The sequence below is a fragment of the Carassius carassius genome, chromosome 46 (genome assembly GCF_963082965.1).
Source record: "Carassius carassius chromosome 46, fCarCar2.1, whole genome shotgun sequence".
NCBI classification, from domain to species: Eukaryota; Metazoa; Chordata; class Actinopteri; order Cypriniformes; family Cyprinidae; genus Carassius; species Carassius carassius.
The window spans coordinates 22,214,513-22,233,367 of NC_081800.1; the positions used below are offsets into that span (position 1 = coordinate 22,214,513).

The following is an 18,855-nucleotide window of genomic DNA, read 5'->3' on the forward strand; positions in this document are numbered from 1 at the left end:
CTTATGAGAGAAAGCCATATGATTTGTAATGACACAAAGGTGAGCAAATAATGACACCATTTTTTTAGTGGGTGAATCATCACTTAAACCCTCATGTTTTGACCTAGAGAGCCCCCCCCCACTCCCCCACCCCCATAATGCTTCATGTTATTGCATTGGACTAAAACTCACTTTGCTCACACAGGGTCTAACAAACCCTGGGTCTAACAAACCCCCTTAATTTTATATTTTGTTATTTAATACAGTGACATTAAAACATCAAGTGTCCATATACCTTTTAGAGTCAGTGGTAAATCTGTATCAGTATCAGTAGAACATCAAGTAGGTAGTAATGAATGAAAGAATTGTCACTTCATTCTTGCAGGTCCTAGCTACTTAGCACAGCGTGCAATAAATGCAATGGCAGGGTGTAAAAGATCAATTTTTAGAGCCGCAGAAGTTGACAAGAATCCCAATCAATAAACTGCATTAGAGTGTTGACCCATCAGCTAAAGCCATGAATGAGTCCTTATATGGGTCAATCCTGCTATGCAAAACATTTTCATGTCCCTATCACATTTTAAATAGGCCTGTATTGTGTAAAAATAGTTGCCTGAGCTTGAAAATATGGTTTAATCTTCACAAATATGCTTCTTTTTTGTGTTGCAGAGTTCATGAGGTGCTGCATAGCAGATCTGACACGTAAAGCTCATTTATATTTCCCGCCGCGTGCATTTGACACGCAGAGGAAACGTCACGACGAGAGATCAGCACCTTGGACAGCGGCGCCCGTCAAAATTCAGCATTCTTGGAATCTCTCACGGGAGAATGGAGCAGGAGCGCGCACGGCAGCGAGACGTTTGTAAATGAATCGTTTTGATTGGGCGAGAGCGCGCCTTGGAAACAAGGGCCGTGTGTTGACGGCAGAACGTCCATTTCGAGGATGAATCAGAGGGGAGCAGCATCAACATCACATTACGATCCACAGCAGCAGCAGCTCAGACTGACTACTACACCCTGCGAAGAAGGAAAATAGGCGAACCTGCGCCCGGTGCCTTTTTTATTTCCGTTCTGGAAGCCCCATCTTCCTTTGAACGTGGCGAGGAACCATATCGGCCGTGAGGGGTGATGGTGGTGAACTTCAGATGGAGCCAAGATGCTTGCATTTTCCCCCAGCTCTTCAGACAATACTGCCATTATTATTGCTGTTTCTAATACACCAACCTAATGGATTGTTCTGAGCTCTGCGTTTGGGATGGGAGGTGGCGTTGGAATTTGTCGATTGGAAGATGCACAAGGAAATGATGTGAAAGCTTCGTCATGACGCCTCTGATGAACAATAAACAAAACTATAGGATTGCACCCGAATCCAACTTCCAGCTCTTTTGGATTATGTTTTTATGCTGAAGGATCCCCCGACGATAACTGTATGTGGCAGCGAAATGCCATTTTGCATCTTCCTTGTCTCTCATCCGTGCGTCCAGGATTTGGATTGCTGGGAGTTTATGAAAATTACATCTCTTTAGACATGGAACAATGCATTGCTGGCTATTTATTGCAATACCATATGCTTATTATTGTCATCCTCTCGCCCTATCATGATTGTATCAGAGAAACAACATCGGCCCTAACAGGCACATACATAAGCCCAAAGATTTTTCTGTCCAATTACCTTTGGTTTGGACACTTTCCTCTGAGACTTCAGGGTAGCAACTGCGTTTCTGCAGAATAAAATATTAATAATAGGCCTGAGGTGATCAATAACAACAACAACAATTATAATAATAGCCTACTAATAAAAACAACAACATTAATAATGCATAAACATAATAATATGATATAATAATAACAACAATAATTATCAAATATAGTAATAATATTCACACACATATATATATATATATATATATATATATATATATATATATATATATATATAAATCAATACAAATTAAATTCCGAAAAAAAAATCACCCCTTTCGTAAACCATAAAAAAAAAATTCACTTAAGCCATACGACATACTCATGTAGTCAAACATGTTCAAGAACCGGATCCGCATGTTTTTTAACGAACTGAAGGTGCTGGTTTTCATGCGATCCGGTTCTGGACGCTCCGACAGTGACGCAGAGCCGAACAGACGACCCAACAGCAGCATGAGGGGGCTCGGGATGGGCGGCTGCGGTTGGCCGCCCTTCGTTGACTGCTCCAGCCGCGACGACGAGGAAGAATACTACGGAAGCGACCCCAGGCCCAGGAGTCTGGCGTTTGAGGAGAAAGACCCGAGACTGCAGGCGGGCCTGGACGCGGTCAGCCTCTCCAGCAGCACGGGCAGCGGCATGAGAACACCTCAGTGTCGAATCTGCTTCCAAGGGCCCGAGCAGGTATAGCACGTGTGTGAGCACAATAACAAGGCATGTGTGGGTCTTTATGTTAATGCTCATATTTCCTTTTTTTAATGTACATTTTGGTGGTACATTATAATTCATGCTGCACGTGCTGCTTGTTATTGTTGCTGTAGTGAATTACTACAGTATGTACAGCTCCACAAAATACAATTTGTTCATTAACATTGCTCATTTTTTAAATGTAAATACAACTTGATATGAACACTGAATTGTGGTTCAGTATTATAATAATGATATGAACAACAATGCATAAATTGTAAACAGCTCCACTAAATAGTTATGCAGTATGCTTTTTAGATAATATGTAAATACAGTTGCATGAACGCTGAAATGTGATTAATACTACTAATAATACCATGATCAACAAAGCATAACTGTAAACAGCTCAGCAATATAATTATGCGCTAAGTGTTGTCCAATAATATTAGGAATTAATTATTAATGACATTAATTTGTACTTATGTAAAACACTTGGATGAACACCAAAATGTGGCTAATACTACTACTACTGATACAGTTTAATATACAATAATAACAAAAACCAAGAAAATTATCTAATTTAAACTATAAGCAGAAACATAATATGCATAATTAAGTATATGTTGTATAATATGGAAGCACATGGGTAGTGATATTCAATTTGGAATGTAATATGCAAAATGACAATGCAATATGTAAAATGGCAATGCATTTCTGTATTTACATTTTCATTTTCCAATACATTTGTGCAACGTTTGGTGCAAAATGAAAATGAAAATTAAATTACATAATTTTCATTTGCCATTTCATACACCAGTTTTAATATGTAGAATGAAAACTAATTTTAACGCTTTATAAGTTGCAAAATTAAAATGAAAATGTATTACAGAAATGATTAGATATGTATAACATGTTCAAGCAAAAACTGTGGCAAAATTATCATTTAAATGCTATTTTTCTTAAATGCATTAACACTCACAGTCAAGACACTTACGATTGCATTTTCATTCAGTGTCCCGCAATGAATGTAGCAAAATTCAATGTGCACATTGAAAATGCATTCCGAGCCGATCACGTGTCCGCCCCCTCGCAACATGTCAATCACTGCGTGAACAAGGCGGGGCTTGTAGAAGGTCAGAGACTCAAATCTCAAGAAGAGGATTCAATTGAGAGAACATGGACAAGACCGTTGGTCCGTGTATGTTTTGATCATTTCGGTTTATGACTTCAATATTTCATTCGCACTTGTGGGCGGGGCTGAAACGCTGCTTTCATCTGATTGGTCGAATCGCTCAACCTTCAACTCGGTCTTTTCTTTCTTTCAGGCAGAGCACCGCTCACTGTTAATTAGCATATTATTTGAATCAGATGTAGCTGGGCACATAATTCGTGCTGCTGAGACCTGCAAATTATTTCTAGGTTGTAGTATTGTATGAATATTGTCCCACTGATAAATACAGTGCAAATAGTTCTGTCTCTTTGGAAAAAAGTGAAGTGGAAATAAAAATCAATAATAGACTGTTAACAGTTCCATGTCTGTAACATTTACCACTCTCATCTTTTAAGTCATAAGGCACTAGGTATGTGTGTGTGACATTAATAAATAATTGTAAAAATTAATATTGTTACATTTCTGAAATAAAAATAGTAAAGTTAGCTCTATGCTGCTCAGTGCTCCTGTAGCCTACCCCAGAGCGCCCTCTCGCGGCTGTAGACGGTAATGTTTTCTCTTGGTTCTGAATAAATGCGACTTATATATGTTTTTTTCCTCGTCATGACGTGTTTTTGGACTGATGCAACTTACACCGAAAAATACGGGTAACATTATTATTATTATTTATTATGAGAGTAACTGACACAGACTAGAACTTTAATGTTTCACCAAATTCAGCTCAGATCTACAGACTCGTCTGACTCGTGTTGCTGTATAACTGGCCAGACTTACCTTCCCAAAAAATCCTATTTAATTTTATTTCATAAATTTAACTATATTTATTTCCACTTCACTGTTATCCAAGGAGACAGAACTATTTGCACTGTTTTTATCAGTGAGACAACAATATTTATACAATACTATAACCTAGAAATAATTTAATGGGGTCTCTTGCAAGTCGCAGCAGCACGAATTATGTGGCCAGCATCATCTGATTCAAATATTATGCTAATTAACAGTGAGCGGTGGTTTCAGACATTACAGTGCTTCACTCGCACTGACTCTAATTCTGCCTGAAAGAATGGAAAGACCGAGTTGAAGGTTGAGCGATTCGACCAATCAGATGAAAGCAGCGTTTCAGCCCCGCCCACAAGTGCGAATGAAATATTGAAGTCATAAACCGAAATGATCAAAACGTACACGGACCAACAGTCTTGTCCATGTTCTGTCAATTGAATCCTCTTCTTGAGATTTGAGTCTCTGATCTTCTACAAGCCCCGCCTTGTTCACGCAGCGATTGACATGGCGCGAGGGGGCGGACACGTGATCGGCTCGGAATGCATTTTCAATGTGCACATTGAATTTTGCTACATTCATTGCGGGACACTGAATGAAAATGCAATCGTAAGTGTCTTGACTGTGAGTGTTAATGCATTTAAGAAAAATATCATTTAAATGATAATTTTCCCACAGTTTTTGCTTGAACATGTTATACATATCTAATCATGTCTGTAATACATTTTCATTTTAATTTTGCAACTTATAAAGCGTTAAAATTAGTATTCATTTTACATATTAAAACTGGTGTATGAAATGCCAAATGAAAATTATGTAATTTCATTTTCATTTTCATTTTGCACCAAACTTTGCACAAATGTATTGGAAAATGTAAATGTAAATACAGAAATGCATTGCCATTTTACATATTGCATTGTCATTTTGCATATTACATTGCAAATTGAATATCGCTACCCATGTGCTTCCATAGTATAATAGTTTTATAATATTTCTTTATGTAAACTAACGGTAACATGAACACTGCATAATTATGTGTATAATATGCATTTTGTCTAGTTTTTATATTGTCTATTGTGTTTATGCATTATGCATTGCTCTATAGTGTTGCTTGTTTTACTGTAAATGTTAAATCTATTAAAGTGAGCCTTAATTTTGCGTAAATAATTAGAAATTGTTTGGGAAGTATAGACAGCTTGTTTAGCTCACCATCACACCATCTGTAACAAAGACCACAGCTTGTAGGCTAATAATGCATTTCTCTTTTGATGGGTTTACAGGTATGCCATTGGAGACTGATTTACAGGTTCAATATGCCCACCCAATTAACCTCTCTATTGTTTTTTTATTAGCAGTAGACATCTCAGTGACGTTCTGTATGGAAATGTATAGATCCTAGTGTGGGTATTAAAGCCCAGGGCAGCCTGAAGCTGATTCATTTGCAATGCAAACACCGGTGAGTTCATGCAGGCCAGGAGCAGGATTCACATGGTCTGAAACTGAAATGTTAGGAAAAACAAGACTCAGTGAGATCATACAATTCAAATAATAGGCAACACAGTTCACTTTTTAATTGTCAAATTATTAAACAGCAAAATAGATAGATGAGTGAAGTTTTATGTCTCTTTATGGATGACCTGCTTGATTCGTTATCCAGTGAATTGAATGTCTATTTTAGAGTATAATCAGATACTCATGGATAAATCAGTGTGTGTGTGTGTGTGTTTGTATTTGTATCGGATAGGCGGAACACAGGATGGATGTTTGGTCAACAGCCAAGCTGAGAAACAACAGATGTGCGAAACCTGTCAAGCTCGTCTGCTGCAAGTTAGCTGTAGACATCAGCTAATATGGAAAGATGTTAGTGATGTACCAACACAATCCATCTGGCAGTCCATCTGATTATGTCAGCCTTGGTGTCTATTTTTAATGCGAGATGCATTTTAGTGTAAACCTGCCTCTCAGGTAAATGGTTTAATGAGCTGTTGAAAGTGACAGACTGACAGAAGAAAAACAGTTGCTAGAATAAAGACACAAGTAGTTCGCTTTCAGGCAATTTAAGATCTGTTATTCATAGTTATAATATTATTCATTAACATACAATTTAATCAGAATTTCAAGAACTGACCTCTTTAGATCAAGGGGGCATTAGTCTCTGCTGATGGAAGTTGTAACTGCACCGTTTAGTGAAATTAAAGGGATAGTTCACCACAAAATCATAACTCTGTAATTAACTTATGCTCATGGCATTATGCAAAACACAAAAGAAACACTGGACTCCAAACCAACACTGGACCCCTTTGAAATTCAGTGCATTTCTTTAAAACATAAAAAGGAATTAAAATGAATAAGAATAAAAAAAAAGTAGCTGTGGATTCTACCACACACACCATTCTAAATTTCATATATTTCATTATATTTTTGTAGATAATTTACCACTGCCTGATTCTATTTGGAGGTTCTTAAAATCAGTCAATAAACAATTACATATTTTATAAATAGTGTATAATATTTAGAATATAATATTTTAAAATATTTTTTCCTGTCTTTGAGGTCACACCTGTTTAGCAGTGTTAATTTAGTATAGACATACTATTTTTTTTTTATATTTTAATTCATTTTTATAATATTAAAATTAAATAATATATAAAATTATATAATATTAAAATTTTAGTACCAATTTTTGTAATTTTGCTCTGTGCATTTTTATTAGTTTTATTTAAATAGGCCCATATAATTATTTTAGATTTCATTATCAACTAGCTGAAATAAAATAAGTTTAAGGCTTTTTTGTAATTTTCTTTACTTTACTTAAGAAGATATTTTGAAGAACACTGGACCCCACTGAATTTCAATGTATAGACACTTTTTAAAAATCATAAAATGGAATTTAAATTCATAAGAATAATACTTAAAAAGGAATCAAAATTAATGATAATAATTTAGAACAATAATTAAAAAGTATTTTACATATACATCCTTGAGTGATTAGTCACCAATCATGGCTCAAACGATTGACACACAACCCAGCTGCATAGCGATGTCACGTTTTTGTCATATTTTATTTGATTTCGTTTCAGTTAAGGTTTATTTGTAGTAACAAATGTGTGGTTTTAGTTTTAAACTACTGTAATAACACTGCTATTTAGTTGCTTGTTATCCAGATTTCTGAACCTTTTATGGCTCATGTGATTGACTCACAATGCGGCTGCATAATGATGACTTGCGTTTCAAAGCTACAGTATATAGATGAATGACAACACAAACATATAGCTCCAGGAATTAAAGTCCTCATTGTTTTTAATATGAGTGGCGTGCTGAAGGGGCAGATGGGATATCAGTCCTCATTAGTCAGCATTCTGATCTGTCAGGGCTTACGAAACATGTAAAACTGATTTGTTTTGATGTGCTTGTTCTGGATACGAGCTCTTATCAGATTAAGCTGAGAGAGGTTTTTTGAAATATTTCGTTTTAGGGCCAAAGTGTGATCTGCCACGATGCTGCTGTCTCTTTTCACACAGAGAACAAAGCCTTTTGTCAATGATTACTATGTGCAGAGAATGACTTGAGCGCTAATTACAGATGTAAAAATGGAGAGAGCTTTTGTTACTGATATATGATTTTGGCTAAACAAAATCTGCAGCTAGAAAAAAACAGCTAGATACTCTGAAACAACAAGAGGAGGACAGGCTGTACTTTAAAGCACAGTATGACTCATCCAGGTCCACTTATCGTAACACTCACATTGATCAGATCGGACAGACTCGTACTGGAGAACTTGACAAGTACAGTGGGCTTCAAAGATGAAAATGTGTGTTTTATATTCTTTAATTTGATGCATATCTGTTCAGTATAAGAATGGAAATGACTTCTTTAATGACAGTAACAATTAAGCTCATGTGGTCTAAATCTGATGATCATCTTCTCCAGCATCATTCGAGATCTTCCAAAGAGCATCTAGTGCCTTAATGGAAGCAAGAACATCCTTTTGTACAACAGAGTTACAATGAACAGTGTCACAATTATTAAAGTAGTGATTGGTACAGAGTCTTAAATATTTCTTATTCAATAACTTTTTAGTTTTAAAATGTTCAGAATCCTAAAACTTTCTATTTATTTCCACAATAAAATATATCAATTTATTTGATTCAAATTAAAATTTATTATTGTTGTTGTTGCTGTTGTTTTTCGAATTAATTAATATTATTCATAATATTAATATTTATGTAATATAATGTATGATTTAATTATATTTAATAAATTAACTTTATAATTCAATGAATTATATAATGAATACATTACATTTTAATTAATTATTAAATATTGCATTAATTACATTACAAATAATTACATTTTATATTTTATTTATTTATGTTTTATTTTAATTTTTTTACTGGCCCATTTTTTAGTTTATCAAACAAATTGAGAGTCCTAAGAATTGAATACTCATCATTCAATGGTGATTATTATGCTTAAAACTGTTTTTGTTATTATTATTTAAATTAATTCATCTTTAATATTTATCTATTTAATATTATTTATAATTTAATAATTTTTTTTTTATTAATTTCATTTACATTTTATTTATACAAATAAATATGTATTTAAAAAAAATTTTTTATACATTTTATGAAATAAAATGTATTTATAATGAATAATAATTGTATTTAATTTTTAATTTGTTTTATTTTCCTTACTGACCTGTTCTTTTATTCAAATTATAAAAATATTATAAAACCTTTTCTCCTCAGAATAAATAGTGATTATTAAACTTAAAACAGTTCTTGTATTATTATTTAAATCAATTAATAGTTATTTACAGATTTTATATTATTTATTATTAAATACCATTTTTATTTATTTATTTAAAAAACCAAAAAACAAATATATATTACATTTTAATAAATTTAAAAAATCCCATATTTTGTATTTCACATGCTGGATTGACTGCTCAGTAGTGCAGAGTAAAAATCTGATCTCTTTACTGGACTGTATCTGTCTTTATTCAGACAAACTGAACACATTATAAGTCTGTGTTTCTCAACAGAATCAATAGTGATTATTAAGCTTAAAGCGGTTCTTATTCTAGTCACACCTCAAAATTGCATTTAGACACGCTGGTCCCACAGTTAACGAATCAATTGATGACCATAGATTGCTTTGCTCTATTCTCTTTTCTTTTATGCCGCAGTACCTGAGTACTTCAGAAGCTATTCAGTGTTTCTTTTGTTTGCAGTCTTTCTCTAAAGATTACATCAATCTTACAGTTCTGTATCTCTGCCCCCTGGTTGGACATCCTGTTCTTCATACTCGACTTGTTATTCACATTCTATCTATTGAATGTTCTCTTGGCAGCTCTCGAAATGCTGCCGTTGCATCTGTAATGTTAGTTGATTTATGGTTTCTCGCTAAATACATCTAAATTAAAATGAAAGCTCCTCTTTTGTTGACATCCACATGCACCATAGTGACAGACCGCAAGAGCCGGTGCATTTCCAATTGAACTTCTCAAAAGCATTTTTCCCGTCAGTTCACCCAGAGAGCGAGTGTTGTACCTGCAGAGCGTGTCTCTCAGGTGTGTATTGATTGAGTGTCTGGACCAGCAGAGGACGTCTATACTCATCAGATCATTCAGTCCCTCTTCACACGCTCTTAAGTCTGGAGTCTAAAGCTCACGTCAGCAGCCGCATGAAGCCCGCTGTATCCCTCATCGATTTAGCGTTTGCAATGGCGGATGGGTTCATGAGTAATAACTCATTTACGTAAATCAACTTGACCACAACACTGTGTGTGTGGCAGCGTCCGGTCATAAATGGATATTGAGGTGTGTGTTTTCTTACCCAGGGCCCTGCGCTTGTAATGGCATCTCTAGATGACAACAGACATCACAGGATTGTGAGGCTTTCAGCAGGTGTGCTGGGATGTTCACCTGATTATCTGAGACTCTGGAGCCGACATCTTTAATTGCTAAATAATTAATTCATGCAAAAAAAAATTGCTTCGAGAAGTCAAGATTACCTGTCATTTTCAGTGGGTGAAGAACTCACATGTATTATGAATTAGGTATGTTACGGTCTCTGACAAACAGCATGTTGAAGCCACTCAGGCCACATTTGATCCTTGTTCTCAGAAACCAATGTTGTAGTGAAGACATCTGGTAATGTGGGCTTTCCAGGAATTGCGTGTACTCGCTGGGCCTCTGCTTCTTGTAAATACTAGTATTTATTGTGCACATTCTTTTTTGACAGACACAGAAGTTGTGATATTTAAGAGATGGGGATTTGAAAACAGATGGAGCCCATTATTTTTTGATGGACATCGAAGTTGTGATATTCAAAGGATGGGGATTTGAAAACAGATGGATTGTAGATGGATTAGCTGGCCAGTATTCGGTGAAGTGATTGATGCCCGTGAGTGTGTTTATGTTGATGTTTTTAGTTGTAATTTTGCAAATGATTGCATGCCTAAGTATTTGACAGACGTGATAACGTGCGCGAGCGCTGAACTGTTTGCTTTTTGGGTATTGTAAAAAAAATGCTGGAGATGTTCTAAATGCTTTATTGCGTAGTTCATTATAATTATTTTAGAGAATGAACAAAGTTTATTTTGTGGCTTAAATAAACTACATGTTTCTCAGAGACTGACATGTTTGGCTTGTCAAAAATTTGACATTCCGCTGTTGCAAATTGGGTGTCTTCTGAATTGCTTTTATTTGAGTTTTCCTTCTTATTTTAGTTTAATTTTAATCGATTTTTATATGCTTTTGTCATTTTTATCAGCTTTTTAAAAATATTTATATAGCTTTATTTTTTTATTGTTTAAATTTTAAATAATATTTTATTTTTATTTTATTTCTAATTTTCTAAGTTTTATTTCGGTTTTATTTCAATTACCAATAATTTTTTATATGCTTAGATTTAGTTAACAATAACAACACTGGTTAAATAGAACATAAAATGACATTTCCCACAAAAATTCACCAAGGTAAAACAAATTTTAAGCTGGACACAATTTAGGGTGAAACTTGATTGCATTGATCAGGATTTAACTGTAATGATTTGACTGTGATTGGTGTTATTGCAGTTGGTTAATATTATTTCTTCCTGCCCCACAGCCTTGGTGACATCAGCAGAAAACAGGGCATTTCAGAGGCAGAGGAAGTTATCATGTTTGATGAAAGTCAATGAAAATGAACCATTTCTCCCCTGTCTGCAGGGGGAGCTGTTGAGCCCATGCCGCTGCGACGGCTCCGTGCGCTGCACCCACCAGCCCTGTCTGATTCGCTGGATCAGCGAGAGAGGCTCCTGGAGCTGTGAGCTCTGCTACTTCAAGTACCAAGTCCTGGCCATCAGCACCAAGAACCCTCTGCAGGTAAAGCGTCAGCCTCAAACTGTGAAGTATCTGGGTCAGGGCCAAGCACTGGCCAGTGTCTCTATTTATAGGCTTCGACAAGCAAAGCAAGAAGATGCTGTCTCATCTTTTTAATGCTGTGTGTTTCAGTGGCAGGCGATTTCTCTGACGGTGATTGAGAAGGTGCAGATCGCTGCCATTATCCTGGGCTCACTCTTCCTCATCGCCAGTATCTCGTGGCTGGTGTGGTCTTCTCTCAGCCCGTCGGCCAAGTGGCAGCGCCAGGACCTGCTCTTCCAGATCTGCTACGGCATGTACGGCTTCATGGACATTGTGTGCATAGGTGAGAAGCAAAACATCATGGATCAATTTTTTTAAATGATTAGAACCTGTCTTTGATTTCCTTTAGGCTTTTGGCTTTACAAACCAAACTATGAGAATTTTGAATCATAACAACCTTAATATACAAACATTTGCATATATATGTATAAATTTGTTATAGGGAAATTATGAGAACTTTACAAAAATGTTTGTTAACAGTTAATATATTAGTTAATATTCTTCTTAAGCATATTTTGGTCTTGGTCAATGTTAATTTCTGAATATACTAATGCATTTTAACTTAATAATTTATAAATGTACTAACGTACAATACGTTTATATTTTTCTTAATGTTTATTCAGAATACAATAACTGTTACTGTTGTTAATTTGTGTAATATATTACTATCATGTAAAATTAAATATTTGTAATATCATAAAAAATAAGGTTTATATAATTAAAAAAATGGTGTGTGTATATATACACTATAAATATCTTAATGTCTTAATGTTTGTTCAGTATATTATAAATATATTACTATTATTATTTCTTAACTTTTGTATTATTAAGAATAACATTTATATAAATCATATAACAACACATTTTATATAATTATAAACTTATAAAAATATGTTATTCATATTTGTATGTACATTAATAATGCATGAAAATGAAATGTTACTAATGTTAATTAATTTCATACAGCATTCTTATGTAAATAAATAAAAAATAATGAAATTTTCTTTGTTTTAAAAACATTTACAAATGTTATATTATTGACAGTTTATAACATTATTATACTATTAACAACTTTGATGTTTGTTTGTTATGTATAAACTGATGTTAATCTATGTAATATATTATATTATAAAATAATATGAACCTAGATGAATTGATGCTGTGGGAAATGTTGTTGCAGTTTGTACTGACAAACCGAAGATTATTGTAAAGTGATAGTGAATTTCCATATTTTTATGGATGAGTCAGTAACATCCACTAATCTCTAATTCCTCACAGGCCTTATAATCCACGAGGGCTCATCCGTGTATAGAATCTTCAAGCGATGGCAGGCTGTAAACCAGCAGTGGAAAGTGTTGAACTATGAGAAGTCGAAGGACTTGGGAGACCCGGTGAGCTCCAGCAGTAAGGCAGGCATCCGCGGTGCACGCAGCACCCCTCACGGCCTGGCCAGCGGCAGCATGGGGGGCCAGCGAGTGCGCCGGCTAAGGACTATCCTCAACCACCACTGCGGCTACACCATCCTCCACATCCTCAGCCAGCTGCGGCCCAGCGACACGCGGCTCGGAACCGCCACTAACCACGAGGTGGTGATGCGGGTCACGACCGTATGAGGTCGGAGAGAAACAAAGTCAAATTTTAGGCTCCAAAAGACGGAATGATCACAATTTTCTTGCATAATGGACAGGAATGCACACAAACAATGCGTAGGACATTGGCACCAATAATTCCTGGAGTTTCTGTTGGCGAGTTTCTCTCATGATCTAGCACACTATTGCATTTTTAAGTTGGATTTCCTCGCTGGTGTTGTTTTTTTATCGATACGGTTTTTAAAACGTTTTGATTTTCTAAGAGAGAATGGTACATGAAGTGACATCGACGTTTGATGTATATGATAACCCATAATAGGGAACTATTGTTGTAAATGATGTTTACGGATGCTTCTGACGCAGCAAGAAAGCCAATCATAACTAAACGATCAAGACACAATAACCAGGGAAACGAGATATGAATTGTTACATGCTAAAATATATCAAAGGGGAGGGTGCAATAAGAATCAATAAGATTATACAGAGAATAAAAGACGTAAACATTTAAAAGAATTTGATCTCTGCAATAAAGATACCTGTACATTTTACAGTGACCTTTGCATGAGGGTAGAGTTTTATGCCTCCTCGACACATGTACATGATGAATTTGTTTTATTCAGAATGGTGCTCGTTTGAATAAACACTTCTATTCATCTGCTGTTTGTGAAATGCATCATCTCACAGGCTTTTTTTCATTTAAGTGGCTTACAGATACACACCTATACTACTTTTTTGTTTTCGGTTTGGAATGTAACCATTCAGCAATGGCTCATCACATATAGAGCTTTCATTTGAATTTGAACAAAACTGAATTACAAGCGATTTTACCATATAAGAGACTAATGACTAAATGCAGCTTAATTTGAAAGGAACAACTGATTAGCCTTAGTATGCAAAAAGCAGACACTGATCCATATTATAATCTTCTTTCTTTTAGTTCAATCTATATGATTATGAATGCATACAATTACCGATTTATTTAAATATAGATTGCAATTTCAACGTGTTCACACACACACACACACACACACACACACACACACACACACACACACACACAAATCTCCCTCTGATGTTTCAAACTCATATCTCTTTCTTCTATTTAATCTGTTGAACACAAAGATGTTTCGCTGAAAGTCTGAACCGCTATTTTGGTCAGAAAGAAGGTGGTGATTTACAATATCATGCTCTAAAAATGACACTAAAACTAGTGCATGCAACTCATGTGCTTCTTCTTAAAGGGTAAGTTCACCCAAAATTAATTAACCCATAAATTACTCACTTAGGTATATATGACTTTCTTCTTTCATACAAATGCAGTCCGTTATTTAAAAAATTGTCTGTGATCTTTCAAGCTGTTTAATGGCACTCAGCGGGTGTTGCACTGCATCGGTCCATGAAAAGTTGAATAAAAAGCACATCCATTAAAAATATGGCTCCGGGGTTGAACAAAGTAAGAAAAATATCCATATTCAAAATGTAATAATCACTTTAATCTAGCTTGCACACACTGTTGTAAAACAGAAGCAGTCCTGGGAGGATGACGTATGGAGGTCAGCGCTGCACAAGCGCCAGTGAGTCTCGTAAAAACCAACGTTTGTTAACAGGACCAAAGGAAGCTTTAGCAAAGGAAAACCAGTCTCCTCTTGGCTCATATCAAAATCCTCAGACATTGTTCTTTACAAATCCTCGTTTTTTACTTCGTTTTGTTTTGACCACTACCGATGGGTTTCCGCATGCGTCACTTCTGAGCGGCGCATGCACAAAGCTGACCTCATCCGTCATTCCCCCAGAACGCATCGATTCACTACAGGAGGCCTTCGTCCACCCCCGGAGCCATATGAGACAATTCTTTGTTAATGGATGAGCTTTTTATTAAACTTCTCTTGGACTGATGCAGTGCAACACCTGCCGAGTGCCATCAAACAGCTTGAAAGATCAAAGACAATTTTTAATATAACTCAGAATGGATTCGTCTGAAAGAAGAAAGTCATGTACACCTAGGATGCCAAGGGGGTGAGTAAAACAGTTTTTGGTTAACTAACCCTTTAAGCTCAGTCGACAAAATTTGAGTCAATGTTGATTGTGTAGAAAAAAAGGACATTTTAATTAATTTATGGTAATCAACGCCACAGATTTCCTCCATTATGCTTAATGTATTAAACCTAGAATTTTCTTTAAAGAAGTAATTTTATTTTTTCAGTGTAAAGCTGTGGTCATATTTATTTAGCATTGTCCAGTGATGTCCAGTCATTTAAGAATCCAGGAAAATGGGAATTTGATGTGAGGACAAAAGATTTTCACAAACCCATTTCGCAAAGAGTTAAAACTGGCCATATAAATTGTCGCGTTGAGCAACAGAAAGTTGCTTGGTTTGAAAATGACTTCTGAGTGCACTTCATAAATCGCTACACTATTGGAATTTTACCATTAGAGGGAACAGCTTGGTGAATTCATGTGGGTTCCACTGGTAGCGTTGTACATAACAGGTGCAATGTATTTTATATGATGTAATAATACAGAATATTTTTGTTGGTCATGGCTCAGTATTAAGCTGTTTTGCAGTTTGTACTCTCTCAGGAACATTTTGCACTTGTGAGATCAACAAGCAACTTCAGCTCCTCACGCTGTGTCTTGACCTTGATCTGAGGCAGCTTTGTTTTAGTACTTCATAGATTATGTCTTCGGGTTACAAACGTGAGGTCTCCTGGGTGCCACTATCATTGGGAGGACCTTGCAGAGGTTACAGTGCTGCAGGGAGAGTGTCTGTCATAAGCCTTCACCTGAGAGATGTGTGTCAACGCCAGAAGCCCACTGTGAGTCCTTTCACAATGTCACACCGCTGAAACATCCACACACAGCAGCACGATGATAATACTGCGTGTTATTTGAACGTGTTATGGCTGTGTTTTCCCACATGTTCATATTTACTTTGGAGTTAAAGATCCCGGTAAGCATATTGCATAATATTTGGCCTTATTTGTTGAGAATTAGTATTTAGATCATATGCACATGGTCCCCTAGAACCATTGAGGAGCAACAGATGTATTTTATATTAGATATAGGACTCCAACAGTCACAATTTTTTTTTTTATGGTTTTCTCAGGCCTAGAAAACTAGAAGTTTAGAAGTCTTTTTCTCTTTCTTTCTATATTAAATTGCGTAACTGTAATTAATCACATCCAAATTAAAAGTTTGTGTTGTTTACATATGTGTGTGTACACTGTATATTTATATGCATATACAAATACACGCACACAGATATACATGTATATATATATAGACACACACACACACATAAATATTAAATATACACAATGCACACACATATAAGAAGACACAACTTTTATTTTGGATGCGATTCATTGATTAATCATTTTGACAGCCTTTTTAATGGATCGTATCCAATAACTACAACTGAACAGAAAGATTGTCGAAATCTCATTAGTAAAAGCACTGCCTTGTTTTATTGCATGCATATTAGCTATTTTAAATGCTTTTGGAGTAAGTTTTAGCCAGAGAAAAGCCAAACTGGCTCTAAAAATGCCACCGACAATGGATTATCACCAAAATGCATCCCCCTTAGAGAGATTATAAAAATAAAGCCAGCGCTACGAGTGTAGTAAGCAGCTTCATTCATCAGATTACTCAGACTCACACACTGTGTTCTGGATGAAAGTTTATTGTGATTTCATCTACTCTGCACTCCACATCACATGGTGATAAAACAGTATAAACAGCCATCTTTGCACCAAAGCCAAGAACCGCAGCAACATCACGAGACAAGCTCAGAACGACACACAAAGTGCTCTAAGATCAACAGAGATGAACAGCTAACATGTTAACCATCTGTTTAAGCGCTATCTAAATATTCTGATAATCTGTGAGGCCCTGCTCTGATTTCACTGTGTGAACAGGGCAAGTTCACACACACACACACACACACACACACACACTCGCACACTCACACACACACACTTTGTTTTTGTGAAAAGTGGGGACATCCCATAGGCATAATGGTTTTTATACTGTACAAACTGTATATTCTATCGCCCTACACCAACCCTACACCTAACCCTAACCCTCACAGGAAACTTTGTGCATTTTTACTTTCTCAAAAAAACTCATTTTGTATGATTTATAAGCGTTTTGAAAAATGGGGACATGGGTTATGTCCTCACAAGTCACCCTCTCTTTGTAATACCTGTGTCATACCCATGTCATTATACAGAGTTGTGTCCTGATATGTCACAAAAACAAGAGCACACACACACACACACACACACCATCCAAACCATCATCTTTGAGACATTATATTGTGCTGACGACATTACAGAACAAATGACAAATAACCATCCTGACAATTCACACTGACAAATTCACTCTTAAGTTATGGAGAAAACACATAAAATACAAATCGAATAATAAACATATTTGCTAGTAGAATAAAAAAAAAAATACAAAATTGAAGAGAATTAAAAGGATTTAAATGAAAGCACAATTACTGGATTATTACTGGATTAAATAAAAACCGATACATACTGTATATCATTAATAGTCCACACATATTCAGTAAATAAATAAAGCACAACAGAAGTTTTAATCGAAAGCGAAAACTTGATTATTTTGTGTGCAACTACAGAGATCTCTGACACTAAATTTATATGGCAGTAAAATGTCACTTATAAAACATAATATGAAAACTATTTTAAATTACGTTCTTATGGTTATTTAGTGATTAAGCAAACAAGACTGTTTAATGATAATCTCATTTTAACTAGGAATATATTTCAGCATAAGTTTGATATATAAAATGGATGTGTACCATATTTAGCTCACTTTCTCCTGTAATTTGGCTTCAGGTCCTAGTTTCAGTTCAGTTTCTTGTCACTAATAAACAGCAGGGATGACATCCTGTGTCATGCTGCCACCACTTAAAAATGTTGCAAACGTAACCACCCAAATATAAAATTTGAGTGTGCCAACAGAATGCTTTAGTGTTGTCAGAGTGACATCATTTATGTATCATTTCAACAGATTTTTTTATAATCGGGCAGACGTCAATGAAACGTTTACAATTATAATTTAATCAGTTCTAGGAGATATCGCCGTCTGCTGATGCACATCCCAAAGACAGCTTAAACATAAAAAAACACAACATAATTCTCTGATTTCCAGATTCAATAACATCCCTCCATTATTTAAAGAAGTGGCCTATTTTAAATATTATAAACATTTTTCAGAGGTGTCTATTTAACATGGGCTTCGTTCAGAATGGAATACTATCATACTGCTTACTGTGCAGTATACACTGCATACAGCCTACTGGATAAAATAAAACAATACTGGTTTAAATAAACCGTAAACATTTAAAGAAAAAAATATTTAAGCTTAAATAAAAGTACTTATTTATTATTATTTTTACCTTAAAGTAATAAGAATTATATTTTTGCATTATGGCATTAAGAATTACCTGGGGGAAAAGGTGCTCAGTTTTAAAGAAAATAAATAATATAAAAGAATTAAAACCAATTAAATGAATTT

General features: G+C 35.3%; 1 protein-coding gene across 1 annotated transcript; it reads left to right on the forward strand.

The window, feature by feature from the left end:
• Nucleotides 1–1,905: 1,905 nt before the first annotated feature.
• LOC132129613 (E3 ubiquitin-protein ligase MARCHF9-like) lies at nucleotides 1,906–14,012 on the forward strand. The gene is made up of 4 exons (XM_059541252.1): nucleotides 1,906–2,361; nucleotides 11,528–11,683; nucleotides 11,813–12,005; nucleotides 13,001–14,012. The coding sequence occupies exons 1-4, from the start codon at nucleotides 2,017–2,019 to the stop codon at nucleotides 13,333–13,335; spliced, it is 1,029 nt and encodes a 342-aa protein (XP_059397235.1). The 5' UTR covers nucleotides 1,906–2,016; the 3' UTR covers nucleotides 13,336–14,012.
• The last annotated feature ends 4,843 nt before the right edge of the window (nucleotides 14,013–18,855 follow it).

Excerpts from the sequence above, each read along its gene's own strand:
- LOC132129613 (XM_059541252.1), top strand. The coding sequence starts at position 2,017 with ATGTTCAAGAACCGGATCCGCATGTTTTTTAACGAACTGAAGGTGCTG. Across the intron at positions 11,684-11,812 it reads GCACCAAGAACCCTCTGCAG|TGGCAGGCGATTTCTCTGAC; the intron begins GTAAAGCGTCAG and ends TGTGTGTTTCAG. Across the intron at positions 12,006-13,000 it reads CATGGACATTGTGTGCATAG|GCCTTATAATCCACGAGGGC; the intron begins GTGAGAAGCAAA and ends AATTCCTCACAG.